Consider the following 16,814-nt stretch of genomic DNA (forward strand, 5'->3'; position numbering starts at 1 on the left):
CACCGCAGTGTGTCCATATTCCCCTGTACACAATAAATCACTTGAACTTTCTCTTCGCTGTTCAGTTCATACTGATTAAAAACACCAATACCTAAATCATTTTGATTGGTTTATTGGGTTTTTCTTTAAACCACAAACTTCTCATTAGGGTTTTCCACTTTTTGGCTGGGTGTGTGAGAGAACACACAGTCCTGAACAGCAACTCACTGCCCTGCCCTGCAGGACATCAGGATATTCTGATTGGCCCTCAGTTGTGAAAGATTAACATGATTCACTGAACAAGTAGTAATAAGTTAATATTCACTGTAAAAGACAATATTGTCCAAAATCAGATCAAACCAAAACCAAGAATGAATTTAAATTATTCAATATGACTATATATAATTCAATAATTCTATACAGAGAAACTGTGATTCAGTGTTGGACAGACACAGACAATAGTGTGACATGGAGTCACGCCACCTTGGTGATATTTACTAATTTACAGAGTAATTGTTATAATAAATTCTTACAGATGTCTGCAGTCTAGCCAGCTGGACAGCACGCGCACACACACACACACACACACACACACACACACACACACACACACACACACACACACTTCCCAACATGCCCAGTTTCAGCTTTACACAGGTCACTTATGGGCAGTGTGACAAGAAACAGCTCGTCATGTCCCACCATGTCCTTCATGACTTTTTCAAAATAATTCCTTCATTGTTTTTTTTCCTCAGACGAGGCAAGGTCAGCTGGCTGAGGTGGGGTCATAGGTCAGCTGGTCAGCTGGTCACTCATGTATCTCTTCTGCACTTCTACTTTTAGCTCTTTAGCCAAATCTGCAAAAGATTGAAAAAATAAAAGTTTAAAAGCAAACACGACCGTGTGGTCTTTGGTTTCTAGGAGCTGTGGAACCATGCAGATGGTTTGTTTATCTGATGAGGGGTTTTTCATCAAATCTAATTCAGCTGTAGACTATAAAGGATCAACACCTTTGAAAAATATTCACTGGGAAAACTTTTCTTTTTTTTTTTGGAGTCTGGAATATCTTGGACTAACTGTACTGCCAGGGCTCAAAGGTTCCTCTCTACAAATCTTCCTCCATTTAGCAAGAACTCATTCTGTGGAGTAAGAAACACAGAGCACAGCATTCCATGCTCTGGGCCAACATGCACACTTGAGCATGCTGAACTCACTAAACACACTGAACACAATGAAGTCAAAAACACAATGAACTCACTGAACACAGTGAATAAACAGACTCAAGTGTTACAAATGCTTTAATGTTTAACTGAGCGCTGAGCTGTACTAATGGTGATGTAACCGAGCGCTGTGCTGGACTAACAGTCGTGTAACCGAGCACTGTGCTGGACTAACGGATGTGTGACTAAGCACTTACCCTGCGGAAGGAGTTCTGAAGCAGATTGAAGAGTGCGTAATTTCAGTCTGGGTCCCAGAGTCTCTGGGGAACTGTGCGAGTTGACTGGTGGTTTTTGTTGAGTGGGTGGAAGTAGAGGTACCTTCTTCCCCTCTGCAGCACAGAAACGCACGTTATGATGTCATCAGCATACGATGTTTTAATTCACCATATTTTCTTATCAACAGTTTACGTCCAGTTCTTCAGTGAGTGCACAAGGGAATATTTATTCCTTAAAACTGAACAACAACAGTATAGGTATGAACACAAGCCTCCACATCACTTCAACACACACAGCTGTTAATCACCACCAAGGGCGTCAGAGAGAAGGTATGGTTTAGCGTTTAGGGAAGTTCACTGCTACATGTACCTACACAACGCTCCTAAACACGAGGCACTGACCTGTGCTTATCTGCAGCCAAAGAGCTCAGATGGACCAACAGTTGCACTGTCGGCACAGACGAGTGACCTTACCACACCGTGTCATCTGAGACTTTACTCTACTTCCCTTCTTATTTGGTTTAATCTTCAATTAATCGTTTTGTATTTAAACATGTACACATTTCACCGCTATAGATACAGAGGACTGTAGTGGTGCACTGCAGTGAATAAATGAGTTCAATCACACCAAAAGTAAATATTTGCGCCGATTTATAACCCTGGAGTGTAAAGGCCCTGATTTATAACCCTGGGTGGAGATCAGGTCAGATCGTACACACACTGCTGTCCCCGACAGCACCTGCCAGCCAGTACAGAGACCCACACCTGCTCCTTACCTGTCGTGCGAGGAGGCACCAGGGGGATGGCGACTTTTTCTTCATCTGGAACACACACAGTTCCACAGCATGTCAAACATACACCGTGCTGCAAGGAGCAAAGCGCTCGCAGAAGACCAAAGAGTTGGCCAATCCCCGGGACTCACCGGAGGGGTTCAGATAGATGTTGTCGTGTGGATCCCGATATGGCCCAGGCTGGGAGGGAGACACTGTAGTTCTCGGAGCTGAAGAGGGAAAACCAACATCTCAACCAGCCTGTTCGCGCGTGTGTGTGTGTGTGCGCGCGTGAGTGTGTGTGTGTGCGCGAGTGAGTCTGTGAGTGTGTGTGTGTGCGCAAGTCTGTGTGTGTGTGTGTGTGCGCGACTGTGTGTGGTGGGGGTACCTGGTTTAGGTGCCACTACTGGGGAATGAGTTTCAGGGCCTCTGTGTGCATGCTCCAAGCTCTTCTCCCCACTTTCTGCATTGTCCTTAATGAATGCTGAGACACAACACACAACACACTACTGAGCACGCTCCCAGCCGCATCACAGCCGCGCTCTACTGAGCACGCTCACAGCCGCGCTCTACTGAGCACGCTCACAGCCGCATCACGGCCGCGCTCTACTGAGCACACTCACAGCCGCATCACAGAGTTACAGTAGAATTTTTAAACAGGTATTTCATGATAGAAAGCAACTTTTCACAATTCGTATCATAGCCAAATGATGGGAACTGAAACAAGGTGTAACTTTAGAGAACTAATTCTGTGAAACGTGAACAGTCCTGAACAGGAAGTATGATGGTTTTAACCCAAAACCAGAAGCCTAATGTAAACAGATTTAAATAAACTCAGTTACCTTGGAAGAAGACTGAATTTAAATGAAATGACACACTATACATCAAAAATGTTTGTCTTCTGTCTGTCTCCTTACTTTAGCTCATCAAGTTTTAGCTATTTACTGTTCAACTGGTCTTTCTTTTTATTCTTAATGCATTTTGATCTCTTGAAAGTACTAAATAAACTCTATATAAATTAAAGTAATCCCCCCCCACACACACACACACGTGGGTTAGCACCCAAGTGAAGAGAACACTATGGACATTCACTTCCCACCTGGTGTAGGAAACTTGTTTCACAGCTATCACATACTGACTGGAAGCTGCAGCACTGTAACCATGACAAACACGGCTGTCTTGTTAAAGTAAACATATACCAGCGTTTGGAGACATTTTTAATCAATTTTACTCATGTGGAGAACACATTCAGAGGTTGACGTTAGGAATGTATCTGATGTGTTTTATATAAAACCGACACGTTACACTAATCTGTGGCCTAAACGTTTGTTAGTTATAAGAATTAAAAGGGAACCTTAAAGTCAATCTAGAGCAAGGGAAACACTCAGACTATAGCAGGGGAAACTCAGACTCAGACTCTTCATCACCCCACCTCCCACGTGGGTGCCACCCCCTCATTATGTATGCGGGTCTTACTGATGCTTTCTTCATAAGCCTGCTCCAGAACCAGGGGCTTCAGGGCTCCGCACGTCTTCTGCACCAAACAGCTTATAACATCATGCAGAGTCTCACACGGAATCTGAAGCACACGGGCAGATCCCACTGGATGTTACACATTTTTATACACATATGCTAAAGTTTAGGACACTTTGGTACAGACCTGCCGTGATTATATGCGATCGCAGCAAACTGTAATTGTATGGAACTGTATGACAATGTCAGATTGTGTGGGGTAGCTTGTGACGGATTTGACTACTTGCGTGTAACTGTGTGTTATACTCACTGGGTCCTCAACAGCAATAGCAAAACCTCCCTCATGCTGTCGTGACACCCGGTAGTGTCTGAACACAGGACTGCTGAGCAGAGAGAGACAGTGAGAGAGAGATAACTAGTGAAACCAGATTCTTTTCATAGCTTTTGGCAACATTTCTGTGGAGTCTTCCCACAAGTCATCTCAGACACACACCTACAGCTATTCTGAGACGAGCGCCAAAACAATCATGCGACGTCTCCAAATATGTGAACATATGCTTGGAGCCGAGCATTTCTGAGAATGAGAGTGAGTGTGTGGGTTTACATATGCAGTTAGGAATGCATGTGTGTGTGTGTGTGTTACCCGTTGAAGTCTTGGCGTGTGGAGACAGCCAGAGAGAAGCCGTCCCGCCCTTGCCGGAGCAGCAGGTTGCCTTTGTCCTGGTTCCTGTCTAGAAGAACCTCGGCCTCGGCCCGAGATATCTGATAGTAACAACTGCAGAAAGAAGCAGTTGTGTGAGCACAGGAACGCACCATCATAGCAACGTGCGCCCTAATGGGCCTTTATGAAACTGGACATGAAAGACAAGCTACCATTAAAAGGATAATCACTTTAAACCTAATATTAACTGTAGTGAGTCTCCTAAAAGACAATAGGGACAGAAGTCTTAACTCACGCTGGCATTTCAGCCAATATATCTGTGTAGATCGGGGAGACGGGTGCAGCTGTGGCTCTGGTAGGAGATGCAAGCCTCTCCCTGTGGCCCCCAACCGTGCGTCTTTTCTTCTCCTGCTCCACCACCTCCTTCAGCAGGTGAAGCTGGCCAGGCAGCAGGTTGAAGGAACTAGGCAGTGCCAGCTGTGAGACAAAGACATCAGACACTCAGCTTAGTCTGCACACAACCTGAAACCAAGAACTCTGGGAAACCTGAAGAATTATTGGATGTTTTTACTCTAAAGGTTCTCTCCAAGCCTAGCCCTAACCCTAAGCACACACAGGATGTGTGTACACACAGTACACGAGCGACACGCATCCAGGAGAGGAAACAAGAGGACAGATCCACACCACCCCAATGACTAAGCAACCACACGGGTGTCTGAACTCAGCTGAGAGAATATCTGATTTCCTGCGTGGTGTGAGGACCGGCTGAGAGAGGCTTGCTGACCTTTGACACGCAGTAGATGTACCCTTTCCATAGTTCACGTGCCTCGAGGCTCGGAGCCTGGGGATGAGGGGAAGAGTCACATGATGCAATCGCACAACCTCTCATGACCTCATCACCACTTCTCATCATCGTGTCTTAGAACGACACTGTAATAACTATAATAATATACTATAATAATTCTGGCATAAGGTATTAACTGTGTATAAACAAAAAATGTAAAAACAATGACTGAATGACTGGCAGTGTATTCTGTAAAATGAGAACCCTCACAGTCAGTTGGACATTTCCATCTTTTAAAAACAGTTGGAATTTTGCCGCTTCCAGGTTACGGTCATAGGTGGGGTCATCGGAAAGAGAGATACCCTCATCCAGTTCCAGCTTCTCCACATACTGCTCGCGGGCACACACACACACACACACACATGCTCAAAATTAAAGGAAATTAGTGTGCAAGGATATAAAAAGCTCGCAGAACAAAAACATGAATACCAAACACCAAATTCACCCAACACGCCTGTTTACCATAAGTAAACTCACATTGTCTTTACTGCTGTGAAAGAAGAACAACGCATTTCCGCATAAGGCCGTCCAAAGCTTGTGAGATGTCTGCAGAACAAAGAAAACGCACATCAACAATCAAACTACATCATTTACACAACAGGACCGGTGGGGGTTCAGACAGATAAGACAGATAAGACAGCCTTATATGGTATGTTATTAAAATATTAAAAAATAGCATTAGCATAGAATAGAATAATAAATGTAAAAGTCCCTCATGTCTGTAATTCTACCTCGAGCTGTAGAAACCTCAAACATGGTCTACATGCGGACATTACTTAAGTTTAACTGTCATATCCTTCTGAAAAGAAACGACTGAAATGGAAATGCGCAGCAGAAAGATGGGTTTTAGGAATTTTAAGGATAAGGAATGACAGGCTCTGGGTTTCAGCCTGAAACGATATGATTTTCACACCAGGAAAAATTTGAGAAGTTTGAGAAAAAAAATCTCCAGAAAGCAAAACGATGCAATCAGCAGACGTAGAGTTCTATTTCAGACTAACACAGCAGACAAAACAGTCAGACTGTAGCCTAACACAACATATCCAGAATCAGATTTCATCCAAACCCACTTCACGGAGTCAAATTTCATCCTAAATGTGTATGATACAATATGAATTAACACCTCCAAACATAAACCTAATTACTAAACCCAGAATTTAAAACTGTACATTAAAGTAAACGTCAATTCTATTCAGTGGTATTCTATTGAGTGGTGGCTCAGTTGTTAAGGTACTTGACTTATAATCAGAAGGTTCCTGGTTCAAGTTGCCACTGTTGGACCCCTGAGCAAAACCCTTCATCCTCAATTACTCAAGTTGTACTCAGTCAGAATTGTAAGTTGCTTTGGATAAAAGCATCAGCTAAATGCTGTAAATGTATTCAGTTCTATACTATTCCTGTAGTGGGTAGGAACACCATCTCTACTGGGGGGGCCTGGGCTTAGATCCCCTCCTGCTCTGTGATATACCAGTAAGTCTGTGGGCAAGACTCCTAACACTACACTCGCCCTCCTCTGTAACATAACGGAAAGTTGTAAGTTGATCTGGATAAGAGTGTCTGCCAAATTCATTACATGTAAATGTTATTACAGCCTAAGACTCTTAAACACTTATGGGTATGGAAAGTGGCACATTTGCATGTGTGAGCAGACAAACCAGTTCTTGTTGACATGTCTACTATTACTGGAAACCACAGTTCAAAGCAGCCTTCCCAAATTGTTCCAAACACCACCCCATACCTGTGCCACCTGTGAGTGATCTCCTCAACTTCCTTATGAGCAATTATTTTCAGTAATTGTTAACCATTACCGGAGCTGGTATTCACAGGCTGCACCTTCTTTGTGTACTTTGTGCCTTGGGAAATGCAATGACCCACTGAAGGAAGTTTGTGATTCCTGGAGCACACTTATGGCCTACCGGAACTGTTTCTCAATAGTCCAGTGTATTATGGCCTACCGGAACTGTTTCTCAATAGTCCAGTGTATTATGGCCTACTGGAACTGTGTTTCTCAATAGTCCAGTGAAGAGCTTTTGCTCCCTAAAAACCAACACAGAGAGACTGAAGAGGAGCTTCTTCCCACAGGCCATTCGGACCCTGAATCAGGGCAAGTGATGAACTGTGGGGACTCTGTGCATGATGTCCACTATAACATCATAAAAACTGTAAAAACTGGAAATTGTACAAAAAACTGGAAATTGTGCATTTTGGGGGGGGCGGGGGGGGGGGGGTAGGTGGGGGGCTGTACCCAGGTGGGGTTGTGAGGAGCTCTGTCCCCCAATTAAAAAAAACAAAAAACAAAACAAAACCGACCACCACCATTATAAAATTGTCCCAACCTTTGATTAGTGTTGTTATATCACATAAGACATCTGTTACTGATATTTTAATGTTAATCATAAATAAATGTTTGTAAATATAAATATATATAAAATGTAAAATGTTAACCATATTAACCACTTATACGCTCCCTCATATTCCTGTTTGGTTCAGCATACGCAGCCGCCGTAGGGTGTGAGATACAGCCTTTAAACCCCAGCCTCCAGGTGAAGTCCACCAACACCCCGTTTATTTCCATACTCGGCCATGGCAGCAGGCTTGCATGTCAACATATGAAAGCGTCTCAGATGTGTTCAGTGCACTAGTGAGTGTATGTGCGTATAAAGTCCACTGCTGTCCTGTACGTATGAACGGGACCTTTTCTACGAGCGTTTCTACTGACGCTGCTGCAGCACAGATTACTCGTACGCACCATAACGGCTCCAAAACGGCTTTAAGTGCAACCCAAACGGGGTTTTTTTTCAGATTCAAAACGGCATATTCAACATTTAAATCATGTTTCATAATAAATAAAAAAAGAATTACTGAAATAAAAGAGGTTGCTAGGACGTCCCATATGTAAATTTATGTTTTATGTTTTTCCTGATAGAAATGTTGACTCAGGGCAAAGGTGAAAATAAGATGTGGTTCACATAAATGTCAAAATTGAATTAAACATACATAATGTAGTTCAAATGAAATAACTACAGAGATGGTGCTTTAGTTGTAGACCGAGCGAATTCTTAAACCGCAGCACAGGGATTAAGAGTAATAACTTACTTTCTCCGTTATCGAGCGCTTTTGCAGGTAGCCCTCGTGATAGCACGTTGGCAGCTGCGCTTTCAGCCGCCCCGCCGCCATACGGGACACGCGCGAAGGTCCGGGACGTGCCTGGGATGCAACTTCACCGGCAGCTCTCATGAAAGTCGATCGAAGGACATGAAGACTACAGCTCTCTGTGCTCGCCGACGGGTCCGTAGAGCGCAAATCCGCGTCGACGGTCCCTAGAAATCCCGTTCAAAGAACCGTAAGCAGGTGACTTGAACACAACGTTGCCGCTTTGGCGTTTTTAAGCCAGGCGCGAGGGGTGGGGGTGTCCAGCACCGAGGGCTCCGCCCCTCTACCTCGAGGCTGGGGATTTTCGCGTCAATGGATTTGATTCAACACATAGATAATAAGAAGAAAAAGGAGAAAAACATACCTTTATATATTTATTTATCCATATAATATTTTCTACGTACTAAACGTCAAAGAGCCTGCCATAAAAAACTAGTTCATTCTTGAAATAAAATAAATAAAACTGAGAAATAAAAGCTTGACATATTACCGGATTAGATAAGATAAAGCAGGAAAAGCACATACACAAAAAATAAAAGGGTGAAAGTTCGTCTTAAATTAAGGTCTTAGTAAAGTGTCGCAGTAGTAATAGTGCCGCGTAGCGCACTTTTGTCGCCACCTACTGGATGAATACGGTCAAAGCCCAGCGAGCATGCACCGCAAGTCCCGTCATTACCGTAACACCTCTAGTATGCGGGTAACCCGGCACACTGCTCACTGGGCCGCCGGAAACTAGATATAAAACTGTGACAACGTAAATGCACAAAGCAATACAACATGCTTACTGTGAGTGTTTAGATCACGGGAGTGTGATCTACAGCGCTGGCGAAAACGGCGCTCGTGGTTGCGAAGCAATCCCCCGGAACGCCCCGGGGAGAGCGCGAGCAAGACGGGCAGCGCGAGAAAGGGGAGGGCAGTGCACGTTAAAGCAGCACCACACAAGGAGGAAACATTGCAGACACACGCCTGCGTTTATGCGCTAAATAACAGCCCGCTGGTTCAGCCCAGGCTTCTCACCAAAGACAAACATCCAAGCAAACTGCTGCTAAGCTGCGGTGCCGCGGGCCACAGTGGTCGGGAAGAGCAGCCCAGTCCCGGAGCGCTGGAGCCAAACCGCCGTCCGGCGACTGGCGAAATGGGTGAGAATAAAGGGAAGCGCGATTAATAACCGGGGGGATTAATCATTACTAGGCCGCGCGACCAGCGGCGGCCAGAACAAAGATCAACGCTGTAGCATCCTTCATCTCACACAAACCCTCCACCGGGGTTGAGAGATCCTCTCCGAAGAGCCCGGCAGGTCCGGTACAGAGATGAATTATTTTACACGTGATAAAAGTTAGCCGTTCAAAACATAGACGGTTTTAGACGATCGTGATCATCGCAGCCAAGTGTCTCGGTAAGAGAGACCAATAAGATGACACATATTTGGGAACAAATGTCCTTTGCATCCACGCAGTCTGCTCGCTTTTTAAAAAACATGACAGTTGCATAACCTACACAGCTGCTTCTGGGATGGCACCCATTGACAATTCGCATATTCACATTTGTGAGTTTTTCCTGTTCAGTCAGTCGTAATACTCGGGCGGTTTTAAACAACAGTTTATAGCACGATGACTCTTCCTCACTTTATCTCAAAGACTTAATGTAATGTACTCCATTCATCCTAGTTAAGGATTGAGGACTATATAGTGTGTGTGTGTGTGTGCGTATTCCCTCAGGTTCAGAGCCACCGTTGTCCCCTCAGGTCGTGGAGGAGGGGGGTGAGGAGGAAGAGGAGGAATTGAGCGGGGCCGAGGAAGGCGAGCTGAGGGTGTCGGCGGGGAGGGGCTCCGTCCTCACACGCAGGGGCATCACACTCAGGGTTCTGCTAAAAGACGGCCTCGTGGAGTCTGGGGACGGAGTGCTGTCCATACACTACCTGGTACTGTGCCTTCACAACCACCACACTGGATGTTCCTCTGAGACGCCTAGCTGTGTCAACACCTCATGATGTTGAACGGGGACACTTGGGGCTGCTCTTTGGGTTGGGGGCAGGTTGGGCTTTGTTTTGGCGTCATTAGGGGACACTGCTTGTCTCTTGTTGGATTCAGTACAGGGTTTTAGGTTGTTTACATTTTCAGCATTTAGTACACACACACACACACACATACATTTGTCACTGTGACAGCATCTGGTGTTGGTAGTACCTTGTTCTACCTGCTCGACCAGTTGAGCTACATGACCTGTTTGGGCCTGGGGCTATTTAGAGATATAAATAATGAAAGATGAATGTAAGAATATTTTGTCTGTTTGTCTGCCCTGGATGAGACGTGTTAAGAGGGTGTGTACAGCAGTCTGGAGGGGGAGGCTGGTAAGGTAGTGTAGGCTGAGCCCTGATGGAGGTGGGCGGGGGGTCCAGTTACTCCAGCCTCTTTGTAAATGCTGCTGTTCAGGTTTTAAGTGTCTCCTTCTAAATTTTGTGAAATGAGTCTGATTCCCTGCCATGCTGTCACACTGTCGGTCCTCATCTCTCTCTCTCTCTCTCTCTCTCTCTCTCTCTCTCTCTCTCTCTCTCTCTCTCTCTCTCTCTCTCTCTCTCTCTCTCTCTCTCTCTCTCTCTCTCTCCCTCCCTCCCTCCCTCCCTCCCTCCCTCCCTCCCTCCAGGGGAAGAATTTTGTGGGCGACCTGCTGACAGACGGGAAGATCCGCTGGGTGGAGACGGGTCAGATCTTCAACTCTCCGAGCGCCTGGGCCACACACTGCAAGCGTCTGGTCAACCCGGCCAAGAAGTCCGGCTGTGGCTGGGCGTCGGTACGCTACCGTGGACAGAAGCTGGCCCAGTACAAAACCAGCTGGCTACGCAAGTACCAGCCCAGCGCTGATGTGGTGAGAGCAGCAAAACCAGTACAAGAACATTGGTACCGATACCAAACCAGTGGAAGAATAGAACACACATCATCAGTACTAAAAGATTAAAAGATAACATCACTACTGCCACTACTAAATCAGTAAGAAAATGTATCAGTACTAAACCAGTAAAATTATAAATGCATCAGCAGATAAACACAAACATCAGTTACTGACATTGTCCCAGAACTTTCCCTCTGAGCTCATTCTTAATTTTGAGGTTCATAACATATTATAAGGGGTTATAACATATTAAAATAATATTACCAGGAATCATCAGAGCTATAGTGAACTGATAATAACGAACTGATATGAATCCTTCAGCAAAAAATGTCTGAAATAACATCCCACCTCTGCCTCTCTGCTGTACCATTTCATAAAAACTCTGTGAAACGGAAGCAAACACACACAGCCAGAGGACGACCGTAATAACACACACTGATACCCTCGCCCACACCACTGTGGAATAATGCTGTGTTCAAGCTAATGACCATTCCTGAAAACATTTAAAAGTGTTCAGTCATGGCTGATCACTTCTTTCAGAGCCTGGCCAGTGAGGGAGAGGATGATGAAATGGCAGAAGACGAAGAGGAGGATGCGAAGGCTGCCTTCCCAGCCGAGGAAAAAAACCGGAAGTCCAAACCAGAATCCCATGGTAGGCGACAGTTGACACGTTTTAAATAAAGTACACGCGTGTACTTTACATTTGATACAAGCATGTGATAAAATGCTTCCTAAAGTTATATGTCCATTTTCCCTTGCAGACGCAGTCTAAACCTAAACTCAGATTAAAACGATCTTCCAACTGGAATTTAGTTCAAGACGCGTTCTAATCCAGGTCTGGGAAACCAGCCCATAATATTTCACAATGCTATAAAATACAGCCTGAAATAGCAGTAACTGTTCCCACATGTCCTCATGGCTGGATGTAAATGCCGCTTGCGTTTACAGTCATTCTTTCTACCCATCCATGAAACGGGCTTTCTCTGACGAAAGCCCTCTTCTTCGGGGAGTCCTGGGGTGGCGTTTGTGGGGCTGGTGTCACTGTGCTGGTCACATCTGCCCTGGGAAATTGGGTGTTCATTCACCGGTTTTGCTCTATAAAGCCTAGATGTTTGGGAGATGCTCCAGGAGGCCTGGTTTGTGTGCGCGTGACTCAGGTGTGTGACTGCCAGGAGGAGGCTGAATTCTTCTGTGCGTTGCAGACGTCAGCGTGGTGCAGAGGAGAGGAGACAGAGAGAGGGTCCCTGTCAGATACTGCTCGCTGGGGACCAGAGACGTCGCCAGGTAACGGCCAGAATGAGAAGGTGTCATAGTTCACCAGGGTAATCTATACTGGTAACATATCGCTCTGCAGTGAAGCCTTGCGCTGGAAGACTTTGTTTTCTCAAGCTCGCTGTGAAAAAACTGCCATCATAAGTGTGATTTACAGTTAACAAGCACAGAGAGCTACTTGGAACAGCCAGGCTACTGTACAGTACATCTATAAAAACTACCCCGATATTTACTGCGCACAGCAGTCTCTGGGAAAGTCATGCTTGTTTGGTTGTGTTTAAATCATTGACTGGTTCACATTTCAGTTTTGAGCAAGTTGGGTGGGGGGAGGTTTGAGAAGCTTAATGATAAGTTGGTTAGCTGAAATCTAGTGATGTCTAGCTATTTGGCTGAAGGTTAGCGACGTTTAGCCGGTTGGCTGACTGCCAGTCTCTCTCCTCAGAGACCCCCACACCCTCGTGGAGCTGTCGGCCTTCTCAGCCATCAACCGCTTCCAGCCGTTCAATGTCGCCGTGTCCAGCAACGTCCTGCTGTTAATGGTAAACTCCAACACGCCCTGCTGCTGGTGAAACCACTCACTGTCAGAGAGCGAAGAGTCACTTGTAAATAACATGCAACTAATGTTTACTTTTGATTTATGGTGGCTGTATTTTTTAAGACCTTTTGTTTAGATGGCAGTTTAGCTCATGTTAAACAGGAAGATTATGCTTCATCATTCCTCACATCATGTTTTTTTTTTTTTTTTTTTTTTTTGTAACCGCCATGAGCCGAAACCTTTTTTTTTTTTTTTTGAATGTCAAAAACAGAAAGAACGAGACAAAGAACACAAATCTAAGAGGCACCTTGGTCTTCCTTTCCAGGACTTCCACTGTCACCTGACCACGAGCGAGGTTGTGGGTTATCTCGGAGGCCGATGGGACACCACCACACAACGTAGGTGACGCCTCTCGCTGAAGTTCTCCCACAACCTGTCCAAGCTGTCCATTTTGACTTAACTCCTTGTTGTCTCGTGATGTCATCACCCCCAGTGCTGACAGTTTTGCGGGCCTTCCCCTGCCGCACACGCCTAGGTGACAGGGACGCTGCACCTGCTGTGGAGGAGGAGGTTAGTTACCACGTCACACCTGGTCAGCTGTACCGCGGCTGCACACCAGGGGGTGCTGTCACAGAGGGCCGTTCACCTGCCTGCTCAGTTCCAGGCCAGATACAGCACACCTAGTTAATCTTACTGAGGTTTTTTTTTTTTTTTGTATTACAACCAAGTGTTTTAGATCTGAGTTGGAGGGTTTAAATTATATTTGTATGTGCGCAGTCCACTTAAGGTCGAAACACCACTCAAATAACACAATTTGTGGTAACACACAATATTCACAAAATTCACGATGACTAAAACGACAAACATATGTCTCTGTAGATCTGCCAAAATCTGTTCATGCGAGGGCTGTCATTGGTCGGCTGGTATCACAGTCATCCTCGAGGCCCCGCCCTCCCTTCTCTCCAAGACATCGATTCGCAGATGGACCACCAGCTCCGCCTACAGGGCAGCAGCAACGGCTTTCAGCCGTGTCTGGGGATCATCTGTGGTGAGACTGGCTTGCAGCACAAACACACAAAGGGCAGGCGCGTCTTATGTAAGACGAGTTAAAACAGCTGAACTTCACAGTAGGCGCACAACCCCGAAAAAAAGCTAAACATTTATTTAGCAAATCTGTGTACCCTAACAGGGTTTTTTTAGGCATGTTGTCAGTTACTGTGGATAAAATTTCATTAATTAGTGCATCTAAATTCAGTATAAAGATTTTATAATTTTTTTTAAAAAACAGGACCATATTACCATGGCAACCAGGGTGTGGCATCAACAATCACTCCATTCTGGGTGGTTCCTCCTCCAGAGGTGAGTGTACTCTGTTAGTCTCAGAATTACAGACGACAAACCTCCGTGGGACAAAATTGCTCACGACACGTGGCGTTTCCACTTTGCCTTGCTTGTGTTTGCGATGGCGTGGAGAGTAGCTCAGCGTGGCTTTGTGGAATGATCTCACCCCCCCAGCAAAGGCCTAATGACTACGGTATCCCCGTGGCTGTGGAGGTGACGTACGTGCAGGACAACTTCCTCACCACAGACGTCCTGAACGAGATGGTATGAAAACAAACGACTCATAATACTGCCACTTTAGGACCAGTTTGTGTTTGTTTGTTTTAACAACATATCCAAGGTATTTCTGTGAATGCAGTCACACATGGTGAGCTGAGTGATTTGTTGTGTAAAGGTGCAGGTTGCACAGACACTACGGTCCTTCAACCTTGCTGTTTTTGGTTTTATGATGTACAAGAGTAAATACTGTGAATGCCACAATGTGTGTATGTGTGTTTGCTCGCTCTACAGATGCTGCTGGTGGAGTATTATCGAGCTGCTCCTGACCTGGTGAACTTCAGTCAGATGTGGTGTCCTGATACCTCAATACTGGATAAGATCAAGGTGCACAAACACACCCATCCCTGTGGCAGGGTGTTTAACCCTAAATGACCCCTATCTCGCTAACACTGCACAGACCCATGCTTTAAATCACACTCTTAGCAGTCTGGAATTCCGACAGCCTGCACCTGTAACGTCTGGGTGCCCTGCATATGAGTGCGAAGATCCCATACAGCTGTGCTGTATCGGAATTCTCACTCGCCAAATGTGTTCTCTTTTCCAGGCATCTTTGAGTGGCCACGCCCCCAAAGACCAGGCCTACGCCCAGATCCTAGAGCACGTATACAATCAGCTACGGAACATGCAGTGAGGAAAGTGCTCTCTCCGCACTCATGTGTCTGTGTGGAAGGGGTTCTTTTTCTCGGGGAGGGGGCTGGCGTTTCACAAAGCATGACGGCTGAAGTCTGTAGCTCTTCCTATTGGACAGCCCCGACTTTGGTTCCATCCGAGACCCCCGCCACCCGTGATCTGCTGTGTTTCGAGTCCCTTCCTGTAACACAGCCGCGTGTGCCCTCGTCGAAGGTGGAGACGAGGACCTGGACGTGTGCAAATGCCTGTTGTGTCAACCACGACTGTTCCCTCTAGACATGCATCCTGTGAACCTGTCTTCCCTTTCGTCTAGATGGCTTAGAGTAGGAAAGCGAAGGGGTTAGGAAGAAAAAAAGACTTTTAACATGCACCCCTTTTCCTTGTAGCTGGTATTTATCTGTAGTTGTGGTTTGTGGAGCTCCCAGAAGAGAAAAAAAACAAAATGACTTTAGGCTACCAAAGGCCTGCAAATATACACTGGAATCCATGAAACAATCTGTGTCTGTTTCCTTTTGATACGGGAGGAACTGTCATCTTGTAGCAGCGCTCAAAGGTGGTGCACCAGCTACAACACTGAGATGGAGTAGAATTGCTAATCCAGTTTAGCAGCTGCTAGTCTGTGTCTTCCACTGGATGTGTTATTTAATACAATTTATAGATTAAATGTCGACTAACTGATTAAATGTTTAGCAGGTTTTCCATTAAAGTGCTCGTTCTGTCTTTCATAACTGCCTCCCGGTCTCTCTAGTGATGGACCAGCAGTGGTCTTGTGCAGTTCCAGCTCCTACCTGTAAATATCTTTTGGGCTGAGGCTGGCGGAGTGCTGACATCATGCACTTCTTCTTGGGAGGTGTGAAGGTGTTTGGTCCATTGCTGGGTTTGCCTCAGCACTGCAGTGTTTGTGAAGTGAAAACACACATGTGAGGGTTCAGAGGAGCAGCTGCTTGCATACGTGACAGGATCCACCTTGCTGAGGTCACGGTGATAAGGTCCACCTGCAGCCATTCTTCACTGGCTCACTGGCTTTCTCTCACACACACGGGCTGCTACTGGGCTCATGCTCATGCGCGGTGCTCCCCCACCCAGCCCTTAACGAAGGAACATTGCTTGGTTTGTTGGCCATCGCCTACCGTGGCGTTCAGTCTGGTTCTGTTGCCGAGTCCGCCCGGCTGGTTCCGATGACAGTTCCTGCGCTTTTCCTTCCTCTCTGGTTTGCGCTGTCCTGATCTACAGACAACAGTAACAGATCCCAGATACAGCCCCCACATCTGATCAGCTGGAGGCCTTCCTCTGCTCTCTCGTGTATGAAACAGCAATGCCAGCACCGAAAAAGGCTGATGAGGACTGCAGCTCTACTGCACATATAAACCACAGAGCTGTAACGCCCACCCACTTCTCTCCACCATGGATGGACAGACCTCAAAATGTAGGCAAACAGAAGCTGAGATTCATTGTCAAACCCAAACGGATTTTTCCCCCCCCTCATTTCAAAGCCAAAATGTTGGGAGAACAGAACCAAAACAACAGCAAAGATGACAGTACCAGACTAGATG

The 16,814-nt window shown here is 45.9% G+C and overlaps 2 protein-coding genes across 7 annotated transcripts; one reads left to right on the top strand and one right to left on the bottom strand.

The window, feature by feature from the left end:
* Positions 1–96: 96 nt before the first annotated feature.
* Positions 97–8,557, bottom strand: stap2b (signal transducing adaptor family member 2b). Of its 2 annotated transcripts, none has more exons than XM_035522147.2 (13): positions 8,259–8,557; positions 5,640–5,708; positions 5,373–5,492; positions 5,103–5,159; positions 4,614–4,795; positions 4,301–4,432; positions 3,968–4,037; positions 3,661–3,763; positions 2,573–2,668; positions 2,337–2,414; positions 2,191–2,235; positions 1,397–1,528; positions 97–836 (listed from the first exon to the last, which is right to left on the bottom strand). In XM_035522147.2, the coding sequence occupies exons 1-13, from the start codon at positions 8,397–8,399 to the stop codon at positions 772–774; spliced, it is 1,290 nt and encodes a 429-aa protein (XP_035378040.1). In that variant the 5' UTR covers positions 8,400–8,557; the 3' UTR covers positions 97–771. The 2 variants fall into 2 exon arrangements, with proteins under 2 accessions (XP_035378040.1, XP_026882040.2); XM_027026239.3 differs by having other exon boundaries at positions 3,968–4,040; positions 8,259–8,556.
* Positions 8,558–8,753: 196 nt separating this feature from the next.
* On the top strand, positions 8,754–16,679 carry mpnd (MPN domain containing). 5 transcript variants are annotated; one of them, XM_081707884.1, is made up of 13 exons: positions 8,757–9,454; positions 10,034–10,236; positions 10,959–11,180; positions 11,715–11,856; positions 12,407–12,488; positions 12,919–13,015; positions 13,283–13,409; positions 13,505–13,581; positions 13,891–14,059; positions 14,300–14,370; positions 14,527–14,616; positions 14,863–14,955; positions 15,176–16,679. In XM_081707884.1, exons 1-13 carry the CDS (start codon positions 9,451–9,453, stop codon positions 15,260–15,262), a joined length of 1,464 nt encoding a protein of 487 aa, XP_081564010.1. In that variant the 5' UTR covers positions 8,757–9,450; the 3' UTR covers positions 15,263–16,679. The 5 variants fall into 5 exon arrangements, 4 of the variants coding, with proteins under 4 accessions (XP_081564010.1, XP_081564012.1, XP_081564011.1 ...); XM_081707886.1 differs by having other exon boundaries at positions 8,760–9,454; positions 13,337–13,409; XM_081707885.1 differs by having other exon boundaries at positions 8,760–9,454; positions 11,745–11,856.
* The last annotated feature ends 135 nt before the right edge of the window (positions 16,680–16,814 follow it).

Source organism: Electrophorus electricus, chromosome 25, assembly GCF_041902795.1.
Source record: "Electrophorus electricus isolate QZ-2024a chromosome 25, ASM4190279v1, whole genome shotgun sequence".
Classification (NCBI taxonomy): Eukaryota; Metazoa; Chordata; class Actinopteri; order Gymnotiformes; family Gymnotidae; genus Electrophorus; species Electrophorus electricus.

What these genes read in the sequence shown, in the direction of transcription:
- stap2b (XM_027026239.3), bottom strand. Translation starts at nt 8,399, where the DNA reads ATGAGAGCTGCCGGTGAAGTTGCATCCCAGGCACGTCCCGGACCTTCG. An exon ending in ATGGAAATGTCCAACTGACT is followed by an intron (nt 5,160 to 5,372) that starts GTGAGGGTTCTC and finishes CCTCATCCCCAG; the next exon opens with GCTCCGAGCCTCGAGGCACG. An exon ending in GGTGCCTCCTCGCACGACAG is followed by an intron (nt 1,529 to 2,190) that starts GTAAGGAGCAGG and finishes TCTGTGCTGCAG; the next exon opens with AGGGGAAGAAGGTACCTCTA.
- mpnd (XM_081707884.1), top strand. An exon ending in CACCTGCTGTGGAGGAGGAG is followed by an intron (nt 13,582 to 13,890) that starts GTTAGTTACCAC and finishes ATGTCTCTGTAG; the next exon opens with ATCTGCCAAAATCTGTTCAT. An exon ending in CAATACTGGATAAGATCAAG is followed by an intron (nt 14,956 to 15,175) that starts GTGCACAAACAC and finishes TCTCTTTTCCAG; the next exon opens with GCATCTTTGAGTGGCCACGC.